Source organism: Brienomyrus brachyistius, chromosome 22 (assembly GCF_023856365.1).
Source record: "Brienomyrus brachyistius isolate T26 chromosome 22, BBRACH_0.4, whole genome shotgun sequence".
NCBI lineage: Eukaryota > Metazoa > Chordata > Actinopteri > Osteoglossiformes > Mormyridae > Brienomyrus > Brienomyrus brachyistius.
Genome location: NC_064554.1, coordinates 10,580,550 through 10,602,683, shown reverse-complemented (window position 1 = coordinate 10,602,683; position 22,134 = coordinate 10,580,550). Strand labels below are relative to the sequence as shown.

The window sequence follows — 22,134 nt, the reverse complement described above, 5'->3', positions numbered from 1 at the left end:
TGCTAACATTCTTCCTTTTTCACTGCTAGTGGTTATGGACACCATAATCATTGAAGACATCAAAGGCAATAGTAGCAGACACTTTATGAGGGCCCCTGGGCGCCTGGTGGATCTCCTCGAGGGTAAAACACGGTGATAATGTGGTACAGCACACCCACAGGAGCACCCTATGCATTGTTAGTGCCTGTAAATTGAGGGACAGCAGAGAACAGGTGAAACAAGGCGCCTGACAGCGACTTGGAAGGCGATCTCACTTAAATCTCAGATGAAGTACTTCATGCGGTTTCATTTACAAATTTCTCTTTTTCGATGGCCTGCTCTTAGAGACCCACATTGTCAAGGGAATTAACAACTTTGCCGCTGAGTTGTCTAAATGAAAGAATGAAAATCTGGATGAAAGCCTATTTCTGCTCAAGCCTTATGATGCCTTCATAGGCTAAAGAACCACCCACTTCCATTCCCTCAATGGCTGCCCCAACTCTTGTAATGCCAGCATAAACATTCCCTGTTTGGGGAAAAAAATGACTAGATATGGGAGAGCAAGAATGATCCTGAAATATTTACACAACAACTCCATTGTCAAACCCCATGAGAAAAGGTCCACGCATGTAGTTGACTGTGCTTGGAAACAAAGTGAAGTCAGGAGGTGCATTTATTGCCTCATTAAACTTTATCAAACTTTGCAAGCTTGCTTGCTAAGCCATGCTTTTTGAAATTATGGGATACGTGCCGAGGGTCTCTGAAAGAGCTACAGTATTTGTTATAATCTGTTCTTTAATTGAAAAAAATGATGCTACCAGACTTTAAATTCTGTCGATATTTTGTCAGTGAAAATGGAAAAAAAAAATCTAATTACCAAATGCATGTAGAAAACATTTGTTTTATATAAGGATTTTAATACGTAACCTAAAAAAAGAGAATGTAACCATTTTTGGCATTTTTGTTTTGTAAATTACACCATGGTGTGTTGGCTGGAAAGAAGCCGATGCAAAATCAATTCCTGCTTCTTTTGATGGATTTATCACACAGATTTATTACCATTGAATTCATGAAATATGCGGTAAGATGCTATTTTTCACCAGGAGAGCTTGAGATGACACTCATATATTTTATGGCCAAATTTTTTAAAATAGCAGGTTGAGAGAGAAGAGATGCTGGCAGATAGATCAGATAGTCAGACAGCATATATAACTATTAAACATTTTTGTTCATAAGGTTGCATCCTGTCAGCATTTTCTCCCGGATTAATGCTGTTTATGGTGTTGTTACAATGTCAGAATGTATCACGTTGCTTCCTCAACATGGTGACACGTGACTAACAACATGACCCTTTCGTGTTCAATTCAGTTTATTTTTATATAGCGCCTTTCACAACACTGGAGTCCCCAGGCGCTTTACACGGTTGTGTAATTAAAACAGGATAAAGGGAAGACAAAGAAAAGACAGAAAGCCATGACAGAGTCGCTTAATGACAGTCGAGCCCCCAGAAGGATGATTCGGCAGTATTTTCGAACCCACTGCACTGGCCTCTGGACACCTTTGCAGGGGTGTCTCACCCTGTTGTTGATGTACGGACTTAATGTCTCCATTCCTCTGGGGTGTCCTTGCTGGCCTTTTCAGTCCTTCCTGATAGCTCTCTGGACAACAACAGAGCCACCACACCAATCTGAGCTCATCACTGGCTGCTACTCAGTAGCTACTGGAAACCAAAGGTGCCGCCTTTCAAATCTCCACCTTATTTTTGACCCACAAACAGACGTATCATCAGGGGCTTAAGAGCCCACATTTTTCTTAACCTGGGGAAAAACTGATTTCTAGTTTTCCACAAATAAGAGTCATATCCAATTTCACTCAATCATGTGAATTTTTGAAAATAATACTCCATACTATCTGCCAGCATCAACTTGTTTTGCTTGTTCTTAGTTATGTTCTGTGAGCTTTGTCATTCAGGATGACACAGCCGACATGGAAATCGAGCTTTCGCGATTCTTCATGGCTTGACAGCTGTGTTTCATGGAGGTGGTGCAATGTCATGTTAGCAGAACATCTTCAAGATGGTGGTTCACTGTTGACACGTCACCTCCTCTCTTCACCTGATTGTCCAAAACATGCGGAGGCAGATCTGATGATATTATTATAAACCGGATCGTCGAGCTGCGGCCTTGGGTGCTGTGGTGGCAGGCGGAATTATGAACAGCCTTATGCTCGAACACGGTGTTTGTTATGGACTGTGGGTCTGTGAGCGTTAAAGTCCCCCAGCAGAACTATGGAGTCCCCAGAAGGAGCATCTTCCAGCAAGTTCTCCAAGAAGGCCGAATACTGTGTTCGGTGCATACGCACAGACAGCAGTCAAAGCCCATACCTCGACTCAATGTCGAAGGGAGGCGACCCTCTCGTACACCAGGGTGAACTCCAACGCACTGACATTGAACTGGGGGGCTATGAGTAAACCCACACCTGTCCGATGCTTCTCACCATGGGCAACTCCAGTGTGGAATAGAGTACAGCCCCTCTCCAGGAGTTTGGTTCCAGACCCCGAGCCATGCAATGAGATGAGGCCGACTATATCTGGTGGGTGTCTCTCTACAGTATCTCCCGCAGCAGCTCAGGCACCATTCCTACCAGTTAGGTTAAACTTCATGTCCCTAAAGCCAGTAGCTAAGGATCGACCCGCCAAAGCCTCTGCCACCTCACCCCACTCTGTACCAAACCTTTATGGCTCCATGTGGCTCATTTGGGCTGTACCTGGCTGGGCAGAGGTCAGAGGTCCGTCATGGGTAGAGGTCCGACCCCAACTTGTTCCGGTACCCCTGTTCTGCATGAGGTTTCTGGTCCCTTATTTGGGTCTGGCTGCTCACCTAGGACCTGTCTGCCATGGGAGACCTGACCGGGGGCAAATGCCGCTAGAAACATAACATCTAGGATCCCTGCAACTCACAAACCCCTCCCCCATGGTTAGTAGGTAGGCAGGAGGAGCCCTAATCTACACGCATGCTGAAGTTAGCTTGTGCTACACTAGCAGGAAGACTATTCCATACTCTAACTACACGTCGTGTAAAGAAGTGCTTTCTCAAATCCAGTGTAAAATGTTCTCCCGCTAATTTCCACTTATGGCCACGAGATCTAGTATTTAAACTAATATTAAAATAGCCATTTGTCTGAACAGCATCCAGACCTGTTAGAATCTTATATACCTGGATCATGTCCCCCCTTAGTCCCCTTTGCTCGAGGCTGAACAGATTCAGCTCAGCTAACCTCTCCTCATAAGACATTCCTCTAACACCAGGAATCATTCTTGTAGCCCTACGTTGAACCTTTTCCAAGGCAGCAATGTCCTTTTTAAGGTATGGTGACCAAACCTGCACAATATTCTAGGTGGGATCTTACCAAAGAACTGTATAGTTCGTAGCATCACCTCCCTTGACTTAAACTCCGCACACCTAGAGATGTAACCCAACATCCTATTGGCCTTTTTTAATTGGACCTACGTCTCCTAAATCCATGTTCTAGTGAAGATGGCTGTACTCTCTGCCCTGAGCTGGAGGCTTCAGCTGAAGCAGCAAAATAAACATAAACATAAAGACGTAATATCAGAACAAAGGTTCTGCCAGCAGACGGAGGTCGATCACCGCAAATGCGTAGCATCATCTTACTAATAAGCACGGCTTTACTACCAAGGGAGAGGACATTTAATAGAAAGCATTGCACACTAACTTCATTAAAACATTTTGCGTTTGATTTTAGCGGGTTAATGGTGATTAAATCATATACAAGGAGCCCCAAGTGTAGCATCTGACATTTAATTTAGGTCTAGATATGGTTGCTATTTTCTGCTGGTGCTCTGTTGCACCTAGATCTACACTGACTGGTGAGTTTATTAGGCACACTTGCCCGTTAACACAAACAACCTGCCCCTGACTTAGCTGTAACTCCATATGCTGTTCGGGTCCTGAGGCTCGGTTACTAAGCGTTAGAATAGCAAAGCTGCCCGACCTCAGCTAGGGGCCCCCAAGCTTTTGGCAATCAGGAACCAACATACATTGTGAAACGATTTCACACAGTGGAGGATCACACACAGTGAAGATCATAGCTTGTTTATTACCGGCAGGCGACCCCTCAGCCAGCTCCAGGTATGGTGCAGCTTACAGGGGGGTGGATGGATCGGCAGGCCAAGTTTAGCAGTTTCCTTTATTTCAGATGGGATTTGATATATAAACACACAGTTTATTTGTGGAGATTAAGCACCTCCCTACCCCCGCAGCCCACCGGAGACCTGGGAACGGAGCAGCAGCAAGCTGGAAGCCCCTGATCTAATTAGGCATGAGGGGGCAGACATGCTTATTGCAGTCGCTCAGAAAGATGCACCTTCAAGGCCTCAAATGCAGCTGTCACTGCATTAGGCCTCTGTGCCCATGCCAGTATGGTTGGTCTCGGGTTTGAATCCCATGGACAGCTTGCTTTGACCCTGTTCTCTGGTTCTCAATTGTAAATCACTTTGGTGAAAAGTGTGCAAATAATTGTGGTCAAAAGGCCATTTTTGATGAGCAAGAGTGCAGATGTGCTGTCACTGACAGGCAGGCCACAAGTACACAGAAAGCAGTACAGCATGGAATGGAAAGGTCTGTCCTCAGAGTGATTCTGGAGCTGAAGGCGCGTCCTACCTGATCCTAGCATACTATGCCTATTTAAGTGCTGCAATTTATAAGATGCCAAATTACTGAGATTCTGAGTCATTGCCAGAAGGGAACTGAATATGGAAAAATATTCAGGCTCTGATTTAAGGTCACATGACCGAGGCCCAGGTGATGCTCTGAGATCACATGACTGAGGCCCAGAAGGTGCTCGGAGAAGATCACATGACTGAGGCCCAGGTGGTGCTCTGAGAAGATCACATGACTGAGGCCCAGATGGTGCTTTCACAGGTCATGCAGGCAGTTTGTTTACCATGTGCTTTTATAAACTTTATGCACTAATGGTCCTCTCCAGTCATGAAACTGTCCTTGTCATAAATACCAAGCTGATCCCAAAAATCATCCCACTTGTTAATAGTCCATCCATTTTGATGAACACCAGCTCTATAACCAGCAGTAGCCTGCTGCTACAGTGTACATCTCTTTCAGATTTGATAAGATATCAGCGACTGCGATATTAGCAGTTTTTCATGTGAATATCCTCTTTAATACCCTACACTACTGGGACTTCATCTTTAGTTCCATCCTGGACAAACAATTATGAGATTTCATTGTTGAGAAATACATCTAGTTGAGCCTTAATTTGAGATACCTGAGGCCCCTGAAAGGAATTTTCCCCAGACTGCTGTCTTACCGTGGGTAGGAATTTTATACAAATTAACAGTCATTCTGTTTGAAACAGAAAACCTGTTTTTGGTGTTCATTGGTGACTGGTGTGCAGGTAGCGAGTTCTTTGAGCTCTTAGATATCAGTCTGACTGTAAGGCAGGGGTGCTAGTGACATCCCCAAACTGGAGACAGGCGGCTCTGGAAGAGCTGTGATTGAGAGAGTGCCTAATCCAGAGGGAGTGAGTCAGTCCTGAGCCTCTAGGGGTCAGAGAGCGTTCTTTAGTTTGGTGTCATAGGTGGATACTACACACAGTGGCGTCATACGTGTGGACTCCCTTGCTGAAGAGCTAATGCTGATGAAAAGAGTCTTAGTGCAAATTCCTGTCTAAGTTTGCATGTTGCAGCTTGTGTCATTGTACGTCCTCCTGTAAGGAAGTGAGCCACTGTCTGCCGCATCAATACAGCAGTGATTTGGTTCTCTGTGTGGTGATGTTTCCCCCCCCCCCCCCCGACCCCTGATCAGCATGTCCATGTTGGGCTTGGTCTCTTACTGCCTATGACAGCAATAATTTAGCTGCCAGTAGAGCTTTCATGCATAGCTTGACGATGGTTCTCACTCGTCTACAAACACGGAGGGAAACTCATACATGGGCAACAGGCACCACGGATGACTCATTCTGCAAAGGCGATAAAAGCTGTTCTTGTTTGCGTGGTTATCTGGATATACGTGATATGTTTAGCGCTACCAAAATAAATACAGTTAACAGCATGGAGAAGTGATGAACTTTGAGGGGTTGTGCTATGATATACTCTGACAAGGGGGGTTTAATGCCCCAAAGCCATGTGCACAGGTCAGGTCTGGTTTATTAGGCTAAGGCAAGTTTGGGCAGTCAGTGCAGCTTTTATGAGACGTATGTCAAATTAATATATGGTGACTGAAATTAACCGGCTTTGGAATCAGTGCTTTTTAACTTTGAATTGTTTTCACTTGATAAAATTTTCATTCTACACAAAAGTACAATGGTAAGCAAAAAAGTGCCCATCGAAAAATATATGGAGAAATATATGTGTTACATATATTGTGTTACAATAAACGGATTTTAAGTTTATATTAAATTTAATTAAAATCAGGAACCAGCATTGTTTTCTCTAACAAATTACATCCACTTTATTTAAAAAGTAATTAATTAGTATCAGTCTTTTAAAAATGATATTTAAGCAACAATCAATGAATTTCCTGACTTATTGAGAGCTGGACTGAACGGCTGGTGAGGGGGCCCTCTCCCCACTGTGCCTCTCTGTGTTTTGAAGTCCTTGGTTGCCATGGTTTCATTTTGACCCCCATGACTTGGAGTAAGAGAAAGGGCAAAGGGAAGGATCAGAGCAGTGGGCATTTCTGCTGAAGAATTCTGGAGACGAGCTGAGAAAGAAAATGATTCAAGAGAATTAGGATGGCTGTTGAAATTAAACAAATTACTCTTTCATTACTTCTGTTTTTGAAACGTGGAATTCATATTTGTGTTAGTGGGGACACCTAGCTGCGACTAGCATACTGCTGCTCCTCTTTGTTGAAATCACTGATTATGGGGAATTATAATCAACTGTACGCTATCTTGGTCATAATTATTATTTTTTTTACTAAAGAAATTACTGAAATTACTAAAATGTGTACATAAATTCATTTGTGTAATTCACTTTTTTTTTTTGAGAAAAAGGATCTAAATGAAAATACTGAATGGAAAAAAGAGAAAACCCTCATAAGTGAAATATGAATAATAATATTCAATGTAAATTAAGATCATTCGATAAATTCAAAACAGTCCTCAGTTCTGCTTTTGATAAAGGATTTTTATTTAATTTCATAGACACAGTCTTAACAATTACCTTATTCTGCAATAGCATAGTTCCTGTTGCATTTCAGTGATGTAACATACTTTCAATAATATAAAGTAACACCCTGAATAAAATTTGTGAAAACCCAGCACATCGGGATACAGCTTTTAAGAAAGCAAAGTGCACAACCTCTGTGATCTTGCTGTGTAGAAGGTTGTTCTCCCAAGTAACATAACATAAGCTCCTGTGTGATGTGCATGTACTGTGATGTGTATGTTCTGTACTCTTTATGTACTATGAGGTGTATGTTCTGTAATCTGTATGTACTATGATTTGCATGTACTGTGATGTGTATGTTCTGTAATGTGTATGTACTATGATGTGTATGTTCTATAATCTGTATGTACTATGATATGTATGTACTGTAATGTGTATGTTCTATAATCTGTATGTACTATGATGTGTATGTTCTGTAATCTGTATGTACTATGATGTGTATGTACTGTAATGTGTATGTTCTATAATCTGTATGTACTGCGATGTGTGTGTTCTGTAATCTGTATGTACTGTGATGTGTATGTACTGTGATGTACAGCATAGTGTAGGGATCCTTATGAAAAGGACAAAGAGGAAAATGATGGGATTGCTAATGATTGTAAGATCTACCTGAAAAAAAAATAAATGAGAAATAAATATTAGTAAATGAGAAGAAATTGTTAATGATCGATGGATTCCTGCTCTGTTAAATGTTGGCTCTAAATCTAGTCATAGTAACACTATTGCCTCGCACCTCTAGTGTCAGGCTTAAAATCCTATACGTGTGTGTGTGTATTTGCGTGTATGTGCGTGCGCTGGTGTGTGTGTATGTGCATGTGTGCATGAGTGTGTGTGTGTATGTGTGCGTTGGTGTGTGTGTGTGTGTGTCTGTGGGTGTGTGCGCGTGTGTGTGTGCGTGTGTGTGTCTGTGAGTGTGTGTGTGTGTGTGTGCGCGTGTGTGTGTGTGTCTGTGGGTGTGTGTGTGTAATGGAATGTCATCTCAGGCTCGTGTCGCCCATATCTGCTGGGACAGCTTCCTGGGTTACTGCAGCCTTCTGTTTATTTTTAATTCTATAATAATTGTATAATAGCCAAAGCATATGTGACCTAGCAGCAATTAAATAAAACATCCATAAACTGTGATATGAAAATGTGAACATGATCTCAAAGGTATGTGCATGTTTTTTATTCAAGTCTTATGAGACACACAACTGCAGATTTGTGTCTCCAGCAATGCGCTTCAGAAAAAGGGCCAACTAAGGCTACGGGAAATTTCACAGAGTTTTTGTACTATTCAAAACAACAAAAACATCACGGAAACAGACTGCTGTGCATCACTGCTGATATAAAAACAGACCGCAAGTACAAGATGACTTTTACTTTTTAAACAGCTAACACAAAACGGGAGAAAAAGCAACATTGCCCAGTACAACTGAGTAATAAAGATTTAACATTCATAAGCTGTGAGTCCAGAACAGATTATTTTTTTGCACCTTCTACATTTGTCACCCATGGTCTCGGAAAACAGAAACAGCTAATTATTAAATATGAACAGTATTACACAGTTACAAGACTTTTCAGTGAACACTTTCCTCACAGGTAATATGCATATTATTAAATACTATATTAAAAGAAAGAAAATACAATGCTAGATAGCATTCATCTACAGAGAAAATACCAAAGATTCTGTATATTACTTTTCCCAAGAACACTTAAAAATACACATATGACAAATAGTATTTTTTTAATATAGTAAACAGTTTGACAAGTAGAAAAGCAAGCAGCAGACTAATCACTCCTCCTCCATGGACTTTTCAATTTCTTTGAATCTTCTTGAAAATTCTTGTGCCTCCTTGTCCGCAGTTCTTGCCTCTAGCATTTTGACAATGGGTTTCTCTGTGTTGGAACAAAGAGGATTTATATGGAGAAAAAAAAAAACCAAAGAATTACAGAGTCACTCTGTGGTCAGAGCAGGTCAATTTGTCGATCTGGAAATATACGGCAACACGGCCATGCTTAGGATTGCATTGCCTGCATGTTAGCCGAGGTTTGGTATGCCTGGGATGGAGAACACGGGTACTTTACCACTGGGTTTCTGCCGGGTCAGGTGCAGGATAGCGGGCGGCAGGGTTTTCGCTGCGCCAGTGGCATTGGGCCGGCCCGGCCAGCAGAAGTCGCTGAGAGGTGCCACAGCATCCCCTGCAAAGTCGTTGGTGGACAGCCAATCGTAATCCATCACAGTGAAGGTGACACAGGCGCACCTGTGTCTGTACTGCTCTGGGCTGACGTGACTGCAGGTGGCGTGACAGAAGATGATGTCATGAGGGCGGCAATATCCAGCACAAAGCACAAACATAATCAGCCGTACTATAACATTCGTTTTAGAATAAATAAGAATGCGCACACTGTTATGTTAGCATTAGTGCGCAGATTATAATAGACAGCTGTGTATGAAAGGGGTAGCAGCAAACAATGGATATTTGTAACATCCGTCTTCACTTCTTGAGCAACTTTTGAGGTGTGGGCTGAAAAGGAGTAGGAATTTGGAGAATGATTTAAGTTTTTTTTTTGAATGCTGGCTTTGTTTGCCGACATTCTCTAAGCACTGAAACAACCTCTCATTGCTGGATAACCAAATAAGGTGTGTGTAAGGGTACACATCACATAAGATTCATCAATATTCCATAGAAATACTTACAGTTATGCTTTCGGGATTTTTCAATTCGGTATGTGTGCATCTATCTTATAAATGCAATACTGTAATTAAACAGATGATATATTGCGTGTATTTGCATGTCTAAGGGGTTGTCAAGAAATTCCATCTAACATTTGAAAATTTACTGTAGTTTCCTGTGCAAATATGCATAGCAGGAGAATTTTGGGGATTTTAGGCTTTTCCTGTTTCACAAAATTATAAACACTACATCCATTATCATTTTATTCAATCATTTATCTAGTTTCTTGCTCAAGTCGATAAATGGTATTGAAAAAAACGGTTGTCGCTCACAAGTAGAAGAACTCATCGAAAACGGGGTGGAGAGTCTTGGGCTTCACTTGTGTGCGTTGACTCTTGGCGTTGGGGAACAGATGATGAGGACAGAGCTCCACAATGACAAATGGGTCGCTCAGTCCTTGGGGCAACCAAGCAACATTGAAATTATAATAATAATAATAATAATTATTATTATTATTATTATTAAGGGTGGCAGCACAGGTTTGCTGGGGACCCACATGCACAACGGCATTATTTATGAACATCATTCACGGTCATTGCTCACGAGCATTGCTCGTGGACATCATTCACGGTCATCGCTCACGAGCATTGCTCGTGGACATCATTCACGGGCATCGCTCACGAGCATTGCTCGTGGACATCATTCACGGGCATCGCTGATGAACATTGCTCGCAGACATCATTCATGGTCATCGCTCACAAGCATTGCCTGCGGACATCATTCACGGTCATCGCTCATGAGCATTGCTCGTGGACATCATTCACGGTCATCGCTCACGAGCATTGCTCGTGGACATCATTCACGGGCATCGCTCACGAGCATTGCCTGCGGACATCATTCACGGGCATCGCTCACGAGCATTGCTCGTGGACATCATACACGGGCATCACTCACTAGCACCGCTCACGGCCATCATTCACGGGCATCACTCTGCACTAACCATTGGCATCCAAGGCGATAATGTCAGCTGCATGCAGAATCTCCACGGTCAGCCGCTGATCAGAGGGCTCATAGTAAAACTTGACACTAATCCGCCCAAACTTACTGTGCTTCAGTGTTTTCTGCAAGGCAGGTGAATTAAATATGAATCTACATTTCCATGAATAAAATAACACAGAAGATTCAGGAGCACAATATCAGATCCACCATCCACCACATTCCCAACACTAAAGAAGGTCACAGAGCAATATCAGAATCTAATCTATTCAGTCCTTGATTATTACTTTCATTCTGCAATTTATGTGCTGGGATTATAAATAGTAACACGACTGGGAGAAAAGATGTTAATATGGACTAAAGCCGCCTTGCATGCATTAATAAGGAGAAGCTCTTCCAAGAGCCCTCTGACACAGCTTCTTCTCTACCTGCTGGGAGATCTTCTCCAGGAAATACTGCTCAATCAGCTCATTAGATGAGAACTTATTTAGTCTCAGCTCCTCCTCCAGGGCCTGGAACAGCACAGGTACTGAATCAGTTCACCCTGAGAGGGCATCAGCTATAGGTACTTTCACACCAAAGTTCCAGAACCTGGTCCCGGTTTACAAGTTCCTTGTCTTGACCGGGAACTTCTGTAGCTCATGGCTAGTTTCATATGTCGCTTTTACACCATACAACATGACCTGCAACATTTATGCTAAATAAGCACTTCTATACACAGCATGCAGAATAAACAATTATGTAACGTAATTCCGTTAATAAGTGCTGGCAAGTTTCACTGCTGGCACTGGCAATATTAGACAAAAGTATATATAGCTTATTGATCGAATCTTCCTATGCCGAAAAATGGAGACACAAGTAAAAAATTCACTAATTGATGCATTAAATGTAACTGACGTACAAAATGAATTCCAATAATCTGCTCGAATTTTGCTCTGCTACTTCTGCTACTTGCTCTACAACTCTTCCTACACTTCCATGCAACTTCCAAGTTAGCCCAGTGCTTGTGGTGAACTAATCAGCAAGGTATTGCTGTAAGTGCCAACCAATGAGAAAGGCATCGCTGTACAGGTAAGTGCCAACCAATCAGCAAGGTATCGCTGTAAGCGCCAACCAATCAGCAAGATATCGCTGTAAGCACCAACCAATCAGCAAGATATCACTGTAAGTGCCTCCTCAGTAGTTAATGTTCAAATGAAAAGTACCCAGTTTGGAGTAGTACTTAAAAAGGGTTACGGAACTGCCTCAGAGGAATTACATTCGGACCGAGTTACTGTGGCGTGAACATGACAAATGTCTCTGGTTCTAGAAAAAAAGGTTCTGGTTCCTGCGGTGTGAAAGCATTTTATAAGAGCAGCCCGGTGTGGCACTAGTACCTTGAAGTCTGAATTCCGGAGGTCCTCCAGAGGTACCCCTTCCCCCTCAGCGTGGAAGAACTCTACCAGAGCCTGTGTATAGTATAGTATCAATTTACTGCTGACCTCCGAACAACCTCTTCACACACAAAATATATAGCGTTACAGTTAACAGTATCACATGACATTATTCAACTTACGAGTACTCCTACTGCAGAGACTTCTATAACAACCAGATCCATACTAGAACCCTTCACCCCCCTAAGCTTAGTATTACATAAGAAACATCTCAAATGGAAAATGGACAGCATGCTGTGTGTCCTTCCTGTGTGTTCCTCCGTACCAAAACTGAGGTCAATGCATTTATTTTTGGACTTGCCTACCCTACTATAAATACTATAGCAGCCAAAATGACCGACTTGGGATGACAAGATGACATAACCTCCTGGCTACCTGCAGGTCCCTGATCCTAACAGACCTGCCCGTCACTGACCTCCACCGTGTAGTGGAATCTTCCGTAGAACTCCATCTGCACTCCACGGTTCTCTGCTACGGTGTCAAAAATCATCCGGAGAAGCAGAGCCCACAAACTCTGCAACACTCTGGGAAATAAAATATGCGTCGATGAGAACAGCCAAGCCCTGAGAGAATGAACATCATTGACACCACTTTTAAATGGTTAGAACAGGTATAACTAATTGAATACAGGTTCATAAAGGAGATAACAGAGGTATCATGGAGACAAAATGTCACGTAGAAAAAATATCTATAAAATGCCTAAAAAAGATATTGAATAGGTCACCTGCTCAGATTTTCTTTCACAAGTGAATTACTGAGGATGATCAGGACGTCGTCCAGGTACTTCATCAAGGGGGACACGGCCTGAAACGCAGAGCAAATGGCACAGGTGACAGGGGGAGGAGAATGGCCCGAGTCACATGGTACAGAAGGAGGAAGGGAAGGGCAGGCCGACTCACATCATCATTTCTAATTGAATCCGGGGATAGGGTGATGTGCTGGATGTACTTCTTCAGATCTGAAAGCATCTGCCATTCCAGGGAGAGGGAACAACAGAGAGGAGGAAATGGCGATACACAGGGCTCATAGCAAGCAACCGGGACGCTTCCTTAAACCTGCAAGAATCTTGTAAATGCTTGGTTTCATAACAAAAGTCTATTGGCAACTTATCCGCTCACTTCTTCCACAAAAACACTTTCTTTTTATTAAGTGCCATAACTTTTCTGACTGACTCATTATTTTCTGTTCCTGCCATTTTGCCATTAATTGCAATTGTGGTCATTGGCTCCCAATGGGACGCTAAACACAAATGTTTACTTACGAATGTGTTACTAATTAAAAAGCCCCCAATGAGGCTGCTTGTCAGTGAAGTTTTCAACTTGGAACAGCTCTTATAGAAGCGTAATTTGGGTTTCAGTTTATTACTACTCGAAAAGGAATGTTTTAATAAAAAATTTACTGTTGTTTATAGTGGGATATATATTTTAGTAAACAAATGAATAAAGTATTATTGATATAAAACCAATAAATTTGCAATATTTTTATTGAATTAAGCAAGGGTCCCAAGATTTTCTTTGTGAGCACCGTATATGTTAATAATACATATATATATATATATATATATATCACTTTTTTTTCAGACACAAGTAGCCTATTTTATTTCAGGCATGTTCTGGGGGGGGGGGGCATGCTTGTTGTCACGTTACACCCACGAACTGCCACTATTCACAGGGTGTGGGCTGTCTTATTTATGTTTTGCAAGCTGATTGACACATCAGGGAAGGCTGATCTCAGTACCTTGTCAGTGAGGTTTGTGATCATGCGTTTGGTCTCCCTCTGCAGGTCCAGGTCGATATTGTAGAGCTGTGCATTGAGGGCCTTGTTCATTTGCTCCCTCCCCTCAGGCCCACAAGACTCCTCCATGGCCAGTTCCAGTCCCCTCCAGTCCAGGTCCTTCGGCAGGTTCCCCAGAAACGAGCACAAATGCTCAATGTTATTCAGGGCGACGCAGACCTGTGGGGAGAAAAGATGAGAGAGCAGGGAAATCATGAGGGACTTTCACCAAGGAGAACTTGGGATTACGTACTCAATAAATAACAGGAGAAAGATGCGTAAGAAAGAGTTTTAATGAAAAAAATATCCACAGAAACATGTGGGAGTTTGTGCTTTGGTTCCTGGACCAGTTTAACATGAGAGAATTAGGAAATCATCCAGGGTCGCTACCTGGAGGATAAAATTCTTGTATTCCTGTCCTGGTTGATTCCTTTCAATCTTACGCCGGATCAGCTCAGAGTACCACACAGCCGCGCTGCAGAAATCCTGTAACCCACAAACACGCATTGAATTTATGCTTTTTGTTTTCAATGCTTTACTTGAGATGTTATTTTACCAGAAAGAGAAATGACAAAAAGACTATATTTAGGCATTTTATATTTTCTATTATTCAACCAAAGCGGAGCATCATGATGAATGAGATTTGTGTAGACCAGTGTTTCCCAATCCGCTCCTCGGGGGACCCACGGCCGGTCCATGTTTTCGCTCCCCTCGAGCTCCCTGCCAGACAGTCCACAAGCTCGTGACAGAGATCTCAGCGGGACATGGGTGTCACTCACATCTGTCAGACGGGTCACTAAGATGAAGGCCCCCGCAGAGTCAGGCCAGGCCAGCTGTGCCCAGAAGTCACAGACCTGGCTGAAGCAGGCAGTGATGTCCACAGCGGAGCTGCTGTGCTTCTGCAGGCTGTGGACGGCCTCCAGCTGTGCCAATCAGAGGGGCGAAGACCACGTCACTTTCTGCCACACAAACAGATCTACATCCTAGGAAGCAGCTGATAAGCAGATCTTAAAAGTAACAAAAGAGCTACAGCAATAGTTCTTTCAATTATGGCGCTAATGGAGGTGGATAAAATTATTGAAACACTGCACAACGTACAAATAATATCAAGGACCCGATAAGAAGGACGGTTACTCTTATAACACCAGCACATATCGGGATCTTCAAGAAAAAAAGTCTCCAATGCTTTTAGGAGATGGAAATCTACTCCACACTCTATCCACAATCCCTTCAATTAAGTCTAGGCCATAGAAGAAACCAGTACTGAATTGTTTTCAAAGTGCGTATGGCGGTAGCACCATCCTGGAGCACTGGAACATTAAGGGGAAGAGTGCTTGCACTGCAGGGTGAACCTGGTCCTGCGAAATCACTTCGTGTTGCAGTGACCGTGTAAAATGCACTGGCTGCCATGAGCTGTCTGGCCATGTCGACAGACATCGTCAGCTGGAGGCTTCCTATGGCTTTCTAAAAATGTACCCCTTTGGATGCAGGAGAATAGGGGGCTGGTGACTCAGGTGACGTTACATGTACACATCGCTCAAGGGGTCCAGTGTTTGTCCTCTTCATGACAGGTGAGGCATCACTGTGCATTTGCCTTGGATGAAGAGCATCTTCTGAGAGAAACTTACCAAGTACAGTTTTATAGAAAATTGGCCACAGAGGTGAACATTCAATTTTGAGGTACTTATGTGGTGTTAGTATGCTGCTAAATGTCAAACCCCCGTTGATGACCTTTAACATGAGACCACTGTCTGCTGATAACGTGTGTCCATGTTTGGCATGTGCTGTCGTCATTTTTGGTGATCGGACCCACTGAAGCATTCAATAACGTTTCGTGGCTGTTGGTTGTGTTGCTTCGAAAGCCGGCATATCCAGTGGAGGGCACAGCTAAGCGAAAAGTTAACTTCGATAATCACTAATCCGCTACCGAAAACGTTAGCTTTGGTAATTAGAGGTGAGCGGATTAGCGGGATGCTGACCACCACTGGGCATATGAAACTGCTGACTGCTGACAAGAACAGTAGTATGTAGCATTTAACTATTTAACAATTCCCCGTTGTAGCTGCATTTGTAATGGTGCTTCAGTTGCTTCAAAATTCCGATATTTTGTGCATCGCTTATATTTTATATTTTATTTCTTATATTTTATATGTTTATATTTAGGTTCTTCAAACCTGAGTGACACTACACAGCCAAAGGCTTTACCTTGATGGAGAACTTCTCGCTATTCCATTAGACCCAAACAAACTCACATTCTCTAGCTCCACCGCTCTACGGATCCTGTCACATGACTTTTCGTGAACGATTTGCAGCCACTTGTGAATGGAGGTCTTGAACCAATTATGAGAATCAGTCAGGGCCAGCATTCGAGTTTCCCTGAAAAGAAGCCAACGACATATAGTTTAAGAAAAAAGCTTTGGCCATTATGAGTAGCGAAGAAATCGGCGAACTGGTTAACAGTTTTATTATTATTTCAAATAATTATCATGCTAGTTAATCTGCCTAAAATGCTTGGCCTGGCACTTACTTAGGGGGAAGAAATTCCCTGCAGAGCCTGAGTGTTTTCAGAGATATGTAGAGCTCGAAGAGTGTTTCACCCATGGTCTGCGAGAGCCGAGAGCCTTCTTGTTCAAGAGTTCCACACACCTTCTCCATGAGCACACTCACATCATCTGCCACCTAGAGGAATTGCACAGCACAACTGATTCTGGTTCAAAGTGAAACTTTCAAAGGCAACCAACCTTGGATCAGTGAAATATGTATGTTTTACTATGTATGCTTATCCTCATACATGGTGGAATGCGCCCACATAATGTCTGCATCTGATGTCAGTATGGAATCGGGATACACACCAGCTTTTCCAGCTGACGATAGGAGGTGCTGAAAAAATCCACTTTCACCGAACTAGAAGGCACAAAAAGCAACAACAAGGCGAATTATTAATTTATTCATTCCATATATAATTTCGGTCAGCCATGTATTTTCAAATGTAATTATATTGGTATCATTCTAGGCAATAGGAATTAAACTAAACATCAGCCACTGTTCTTAGCCATTATTTGAAAGACTTTCTTGAGAACTGTCAAACCTCTGTAGTCCATCACCTAACTCTTTCAATATCTGGCTACCAAAATAGAAAAATCCCACATTTGCATTCAGTGAGATTCCACGCTACCTGGAGAAGATCTTGTCATAGACGACATGTCCTTTCTGCACGTCGGCGCAGACAGCATCGACTACCAGGACCAGGCGTCCCAACTGCTGCTCCAGCGTCTTCAGTAAAGGGAAGGCAGCAGGTAAATCAGAGAACTCCAACACGACTGGGAACAACCTTTCTGAATGGATTTGACTTGATACGAATTACTAGAATTAGCTTCATTCGCTTAATTTTTTTATACACATATATACAGCACCGTGGGAAAATCTTTTCTGCCGAAGAACAATGTGTTTAAGTGATCTTCCTGTAGGTGTAAAATTATGATTTTATGTTTGGCAAAGTGTGTTAGTAGAGCCTTTTCAAACCCTCTCCAACTGTAACCATCTAGTTTATCCATATACAGCTCTGGAAAAAATTAAGAGACCACAGCAAAAATTTTAGTTCCATTCATTTCTCAGTTTACAGTTCTATGTAAAATGAACTATTTTTCCCGCGACCTAGTAGGATAAGTGGTTTGGAAAATGGATGGATGGATGAACTATTTTTTGCAAACTCCAGCCTGACTCTTCCCTGCTTCTCTTTGATGAAGGGCTTCTTCCTTGCTTTATGGGACTTCAGTCCTGCTTCTAGGAGCCTGATACGAACTGTCCTAGCAGTGCACTTCACAGCTGCACTTAATGATTCCCATTCTTTTTGAAGATCACTTGAGGTCGTCCTCTGATTTATCAGGCACTGCCAGATAAGTTGGCGGTCTTTACATACATTAGACAATTGCTTCTGCCCTCTACCTGGCTGGTTTCTAGTCGTTTCCAGTGTCTCCTGCTTCACCTTGTTCTTGTGTACTGCTGTCTTAGAAACTTTGAGCCTGGAAACAGTCTTCCTCACAGTGTAGCCTTCTGCCAGCAGAACCACGATTAAACCAGGATTTAACAATGCAGATTTAAAAAATAATAATAAGTGGTTTCTTAATTTTTTCCAGAACTATTGTATTAACTCAACCACTAGCATACCATGGTTCGCTAATCAACACCTCATTGAGATATTTAACTAATTAGGTTGATTATTTAAGTGAGCTGGTGGTGACATTTAATGAATACATGTAATGGCTGAGGTGCCTCTGAGGTGAGCTCTGGGGACTGAAGCGTGTTCATCCAGCCATCTAACAAGACGTCGGTAACTTTTTGAAAAACTGAAGAAATTCTTGTATTTAAGGTCTAAACAGCGTAGATGATATGACCCTATTGATTTTGTCATTATTTTTTATTGTGTTAGAGTTCATTAGCATATATTCTAATGTCAAATTCTGTGTTTTTTTCTGAACAAATCTATACTTACTACCCAAATAAATAGCTTTAAACATTTCACATTTCCCTTTTCAGTTACTAGTTCAAATTCCTAAACACCTGAAGTTTCTCTTTTTTAAAACTCACCCCTTCATCTGGTTTAAAGTGTGAAATGGTCCCTTCGTACCATTCAGCCGTACTCTTCTGTTAGATAAAAATATGCATCAAAAGGCGAAACGTCCCCAAGTGCAAACAAAAGGAAACAGCCACATAGCTGTGGCGGGATGCGCCCGTCGCTATGCGTTATATTCTCAGGGTGGTACCTTGATCACAGTGGTGATTTCCAAAGGGATCTCATTCCGGTCGGGACACACAGCCTTATACGCCTCCATGTTTAGCAGGTAGCCCAAACCCCTGCATTAAAACAGCAAAGTCCTGAAATTATCAAGAACGGCGAAAGCAGAGGTTTGGTAACACAACCACAGACTGCTGGCTCAGCATTTTCATGGAGACAAACCTGCCACAAATTTAGCAGATTTATTGCCATGTTTACTAGGCCAACATATATTCTCCACCATATTTAGAATTAAATCTAATAATATAAGACTGTCCTACTGTCTATCCATCCTTGAACTATCCAACTGTGGTGGGGGGGGGGTTCCAAAGCCTATTCTGGAGGCTACAGGGGCAAGGCAGGGAACTACCCCAGATGGGTCGCAAACCCATCACACAGAACACACACACACACACTGGTAAATTGGTGTGGTTTTTGACTGTGGAGGGGACAGGAGTCCCCAGAGGTAACCCCATGAATACATGAGGAGAACATGCAAACTCCACTCACATGGAGCCACGGCAGAGACTGGAACCCAGCTCCCAGAGGTGTGAGCGCCAACCTCCACACCACCCCCTGAACTCTAACAAACATCTTATCAATTCTAACTTATGATATTACTTTTAACTCTGCTCTTAAAAGCAGTTTCTGCAAGGCACAGGATAACGCTGATGAAATGTGCTGGCTAATAACATTTCTTTTAAAAATTAAATAAATCTATCTATCTAAGTTAACTAAGAAGCACCGAGGCATAATATCCCTGTCTCACATCCGACTGAATGTGAACAATTCTGATCTCAAATGCATCGGACTGATGCATTAATAACAGACATCTGTCGCAACAATTGACGCAACTGAATGCATTGGAATCGCATACGTTTTCTACTGTGAAATCGACATTCCCGTCCAGTCACAGACGTTTTGTCGGATGTCATTTAGTCCTGCTGCTATACTGTCACACTAAGAAAGGTCATAGCGTCAGTTTACCTCAGCATGAGGTCGCAGCGAGAAACGGCCACGGCACTGCAGACGGGGAAAAGCTTCCGCAGACGCTTTAACAGGGACAGACAGTAATCTGTGTGCAGCCGGAAACTCTCTGCCAGGATCCTCTCCTGCGAAAATCCCAACAAATAACACCTCAGTGTTCGTGGTCAATGTTCGTGGTCAATGTACGATTCCATGCCACATTTAATACACAAAAAGGCATTAATGCTTGATGGGTTCTCAGTCTCAATTACTAAATCGGTTACTAAAGAAGATAATTCAGTTCTGAACAGCTCGTTTCTAGATGAGTACTTCCTTACACATACTCCTGAATTTGTTATATTGCGTTATTTACTTTAAGGAATAATATAATACGTAATATATGTGTATATATGTCATAATTACAGGTGTTTGAATCGTTTTATATGTTACATTGTCTCATTTTCACTTTCTCGCAATTATATATTCAGTGCTGATTCCCTTCAGACCGTCAGATTCATGATACAAGAGTGAGATTCACATTTCTTATAATTAATATATAGTATTGAGGAATTTTAAACTATAAATTGCATACAAAAACATATAATTTAGTAGCAAATTTTTTTTTGTTTAATATCGACCTCTGCAGACAACGGAAGAAATGTGTGGATTGAGTCCCATGTCTTAACTCACGTAATGCTGTTTTACGTAATCCTTAGTGGACATGACAGCCGTTAGTGCTAATTATGTCTGTGTCTGAATTATCTTCTGCAAGAGACTAAGGGTAATTTTGGAAAGTTGTGGTGCTCTGCCTCTGGACACAGACGCGTAGGACCAGAAGGGAGGTTTCGCGGAATCGCTGACCAGTTGCCTCTCTAAGACTGGGGCATCCCACGCCTTCTCGATGTCCTTCAGGAGCTCCAGGAGGGCGGCGTAACACATGCTCTGAGAGCGGTGGTGTCTGCTGTAACAAAGCCATCGTCTGCAGACCACAAGAACATGAGCAGGGAATGATCATCAGCCAGCGGGACATTAACATGAGGCGTTGACTCATTTTGGCCCTAAATATCACCAGCAATGTAGATGGTATGTATGGAACGACCATATTACTCAATATATATCATTCTTGTAGCCCTTGTGTGTATATATATATATATATCCCCGCGACCCAGTAGGATAAGAGGTTTGGAAAATGGATGGATGGATGGATGGATATATATATATATATATATATATATATATATATATATATATATATATATATATATACACACATACAAGGGCTACAAGAATGATTCCTGGTCTTAGGGGAATGTCTTATGAGGAGAGGTTAGCTGAGCTGAAGCTGTTCAGCCTCCAGCAAAGGAGACTAAGGGGGGACATGATCCAGGTATATAAGATTCTAACAGGTCGGGATGCTGTTCAGGCAAATGGCTACTTTAATATTAGTTTAAATACTAGAACTCGTGGCCATAGGTGGGTATTAGCGGGAGAACTTTTTACATTGGTTTTGAGAAAGCAGTTCTTTACACAGCGTGTAGTCAGAGCATGGAATAGTCTTCCTGCTAGTGTTTTGCAAGCTAAAACCCTGGGTTCCATTAAATCAGAGCTAGATAAGATTTTAACAAGTCTGAGCTATTAGTTAAGTTCTCTTTGTTTCATGATGCCACTTCTGATAATAACTGAGAGCTCTGTCAATCACTTTGAGGGGGGCTGGACTGAGCCTGTGATTTGCTAATCCCTTGTGATTCATTATTCCGCCTAGCAGATAGAGGAAGTAGCTTGGAAAGTGCCGGGAAGCCATGGAGGTCAGTAGCAGGACGCATAGATCAGCGGAGCAGAAAACAGAAACATCTCAGCACTGCATTCTCCTCCTCTATGCATCTGCACGTGGCCTTTCTTTATTTCTGATATTGAACCAACTTCCCAACAGATTCAGACTTATTTCTTGGTGCTGTGGGGAGAAAGATGCACTGTCGTTCACAATGCAGTTTACCACACACTGCACTCTGCACTGACATGTGTTCTGGCATAAATCATATGTCAAATGGGGGGAGAGATATAGGAATTACACACCATATTGAGTCAGGGGCACATATAGTAATCAGCTCGTAACTGTAATATATTTAAGGCTAAAAGGATCAATATTATTAGTAGTGTGACAGTATTTTTAGTGTCACATGCTCTGAACTGAGTGTAGCTGATTCCATAAGCTTGAGGTCATACTTCACAGCATGCAAACATTTATGCACATTTAACGAGCATCATTTGCTGAAGTCTTTGAAAACGGGTATTTTTACATTTATTTTTACGCATGCTCTCTCCCGGTTCACATTCTGACGGCGTTCCACA

General features: G+C 42.3%; 1 protein-coding gene across 1 annotated transcript in view; it reads right to left on the bottom strand.

The window, feature by feature from the left end:
- Positions 1 to 7,188: 7,188 nt before the first annotated feature.
- baiap3 (BAI1 associated protein 3) overlaps positions 7,189 to 22,134 on the bottom strand; it is a 43,821-nt gene continuing 28,875 nt past the window's right edge. Inside the window, exons 15-34 of the mRNA XM_048990980.1 lie at positions 20,647 to 20,764; positions 19,807 to 19,931; positions 18,809 to 18,899; positions 18,633 to 18,689; positions 17,221 to 17,318; positions 16,898 to 16,949; positions 16,573 to 16,724; positions 16,298 to 16,421; positions 14,825 to 14,968; positions 14,436 to 14,531; positions 14,010 to 14,225; positions 13,172 to 13,240; positions 12,997 to 13,076; positions 12,688 to 12,796; positions 12,216 to 12,287; positions 11,268 to 11,351; positions 10,844 to 10,964; positions 10,176 to 10,299; positions 9,254 to 9,459; positions 7,189 to 9,064 (exon numbers count right to left, since the gene is read on the bottom strand). Of these exons, the coding sequence (XP_048846937.1) occupies positions 8,961 to 9,064; positions 9,254 to 9,459; positions 10,176 to 10,299; positions 10,844 to 10,964; positions 11,268 to 11,351; positions 12,216 to 12,287; positions 12,688 to 12,796; positions 12,997 to 13,076; positions 13,172 to 13,240; positions 14,010 to 14,225; positions 14,436 to 14,531; positions 14,825 to 14,968; positions 16,298 to 16,421; positions 16,573 to 16,724; positions 16,898 to 16,949; positions 17,221 to 17,318; positions 18,633 to 18,689; positions 18,809 to 18,899; positions 19,807 to 19,931; positions 20,647 to 20,764 (2,242 nt within the window). The 3' untranslated portion in view covers positions 7,189 to 8,960. The remainder of the gene's footprint in view (positions 9,065 to 9,253; positions 9,460 to 10,175; positions 10,300 to 10,843; positions 10,965 to 11,267; positions 11,352 to 12,215; positions 12,288 to 12,687; positions 12,797 to 12,996; positions 13,077 to 13,171; positions 13,241 to 14,009; positions 14,226 to 14,435; positions 14,532 to 14,824; positions 14,969 to 16,297; positions 16,422 to 16,572; positions 16,725 to 16,897; positions 16,950 to 17,220; positions 17,319 to 18,632; positions 18,690 to 18,808; positions 18,900 to 19,806; positions 19,932 to 20,646; positions 20,765 to 22,134) is intronic.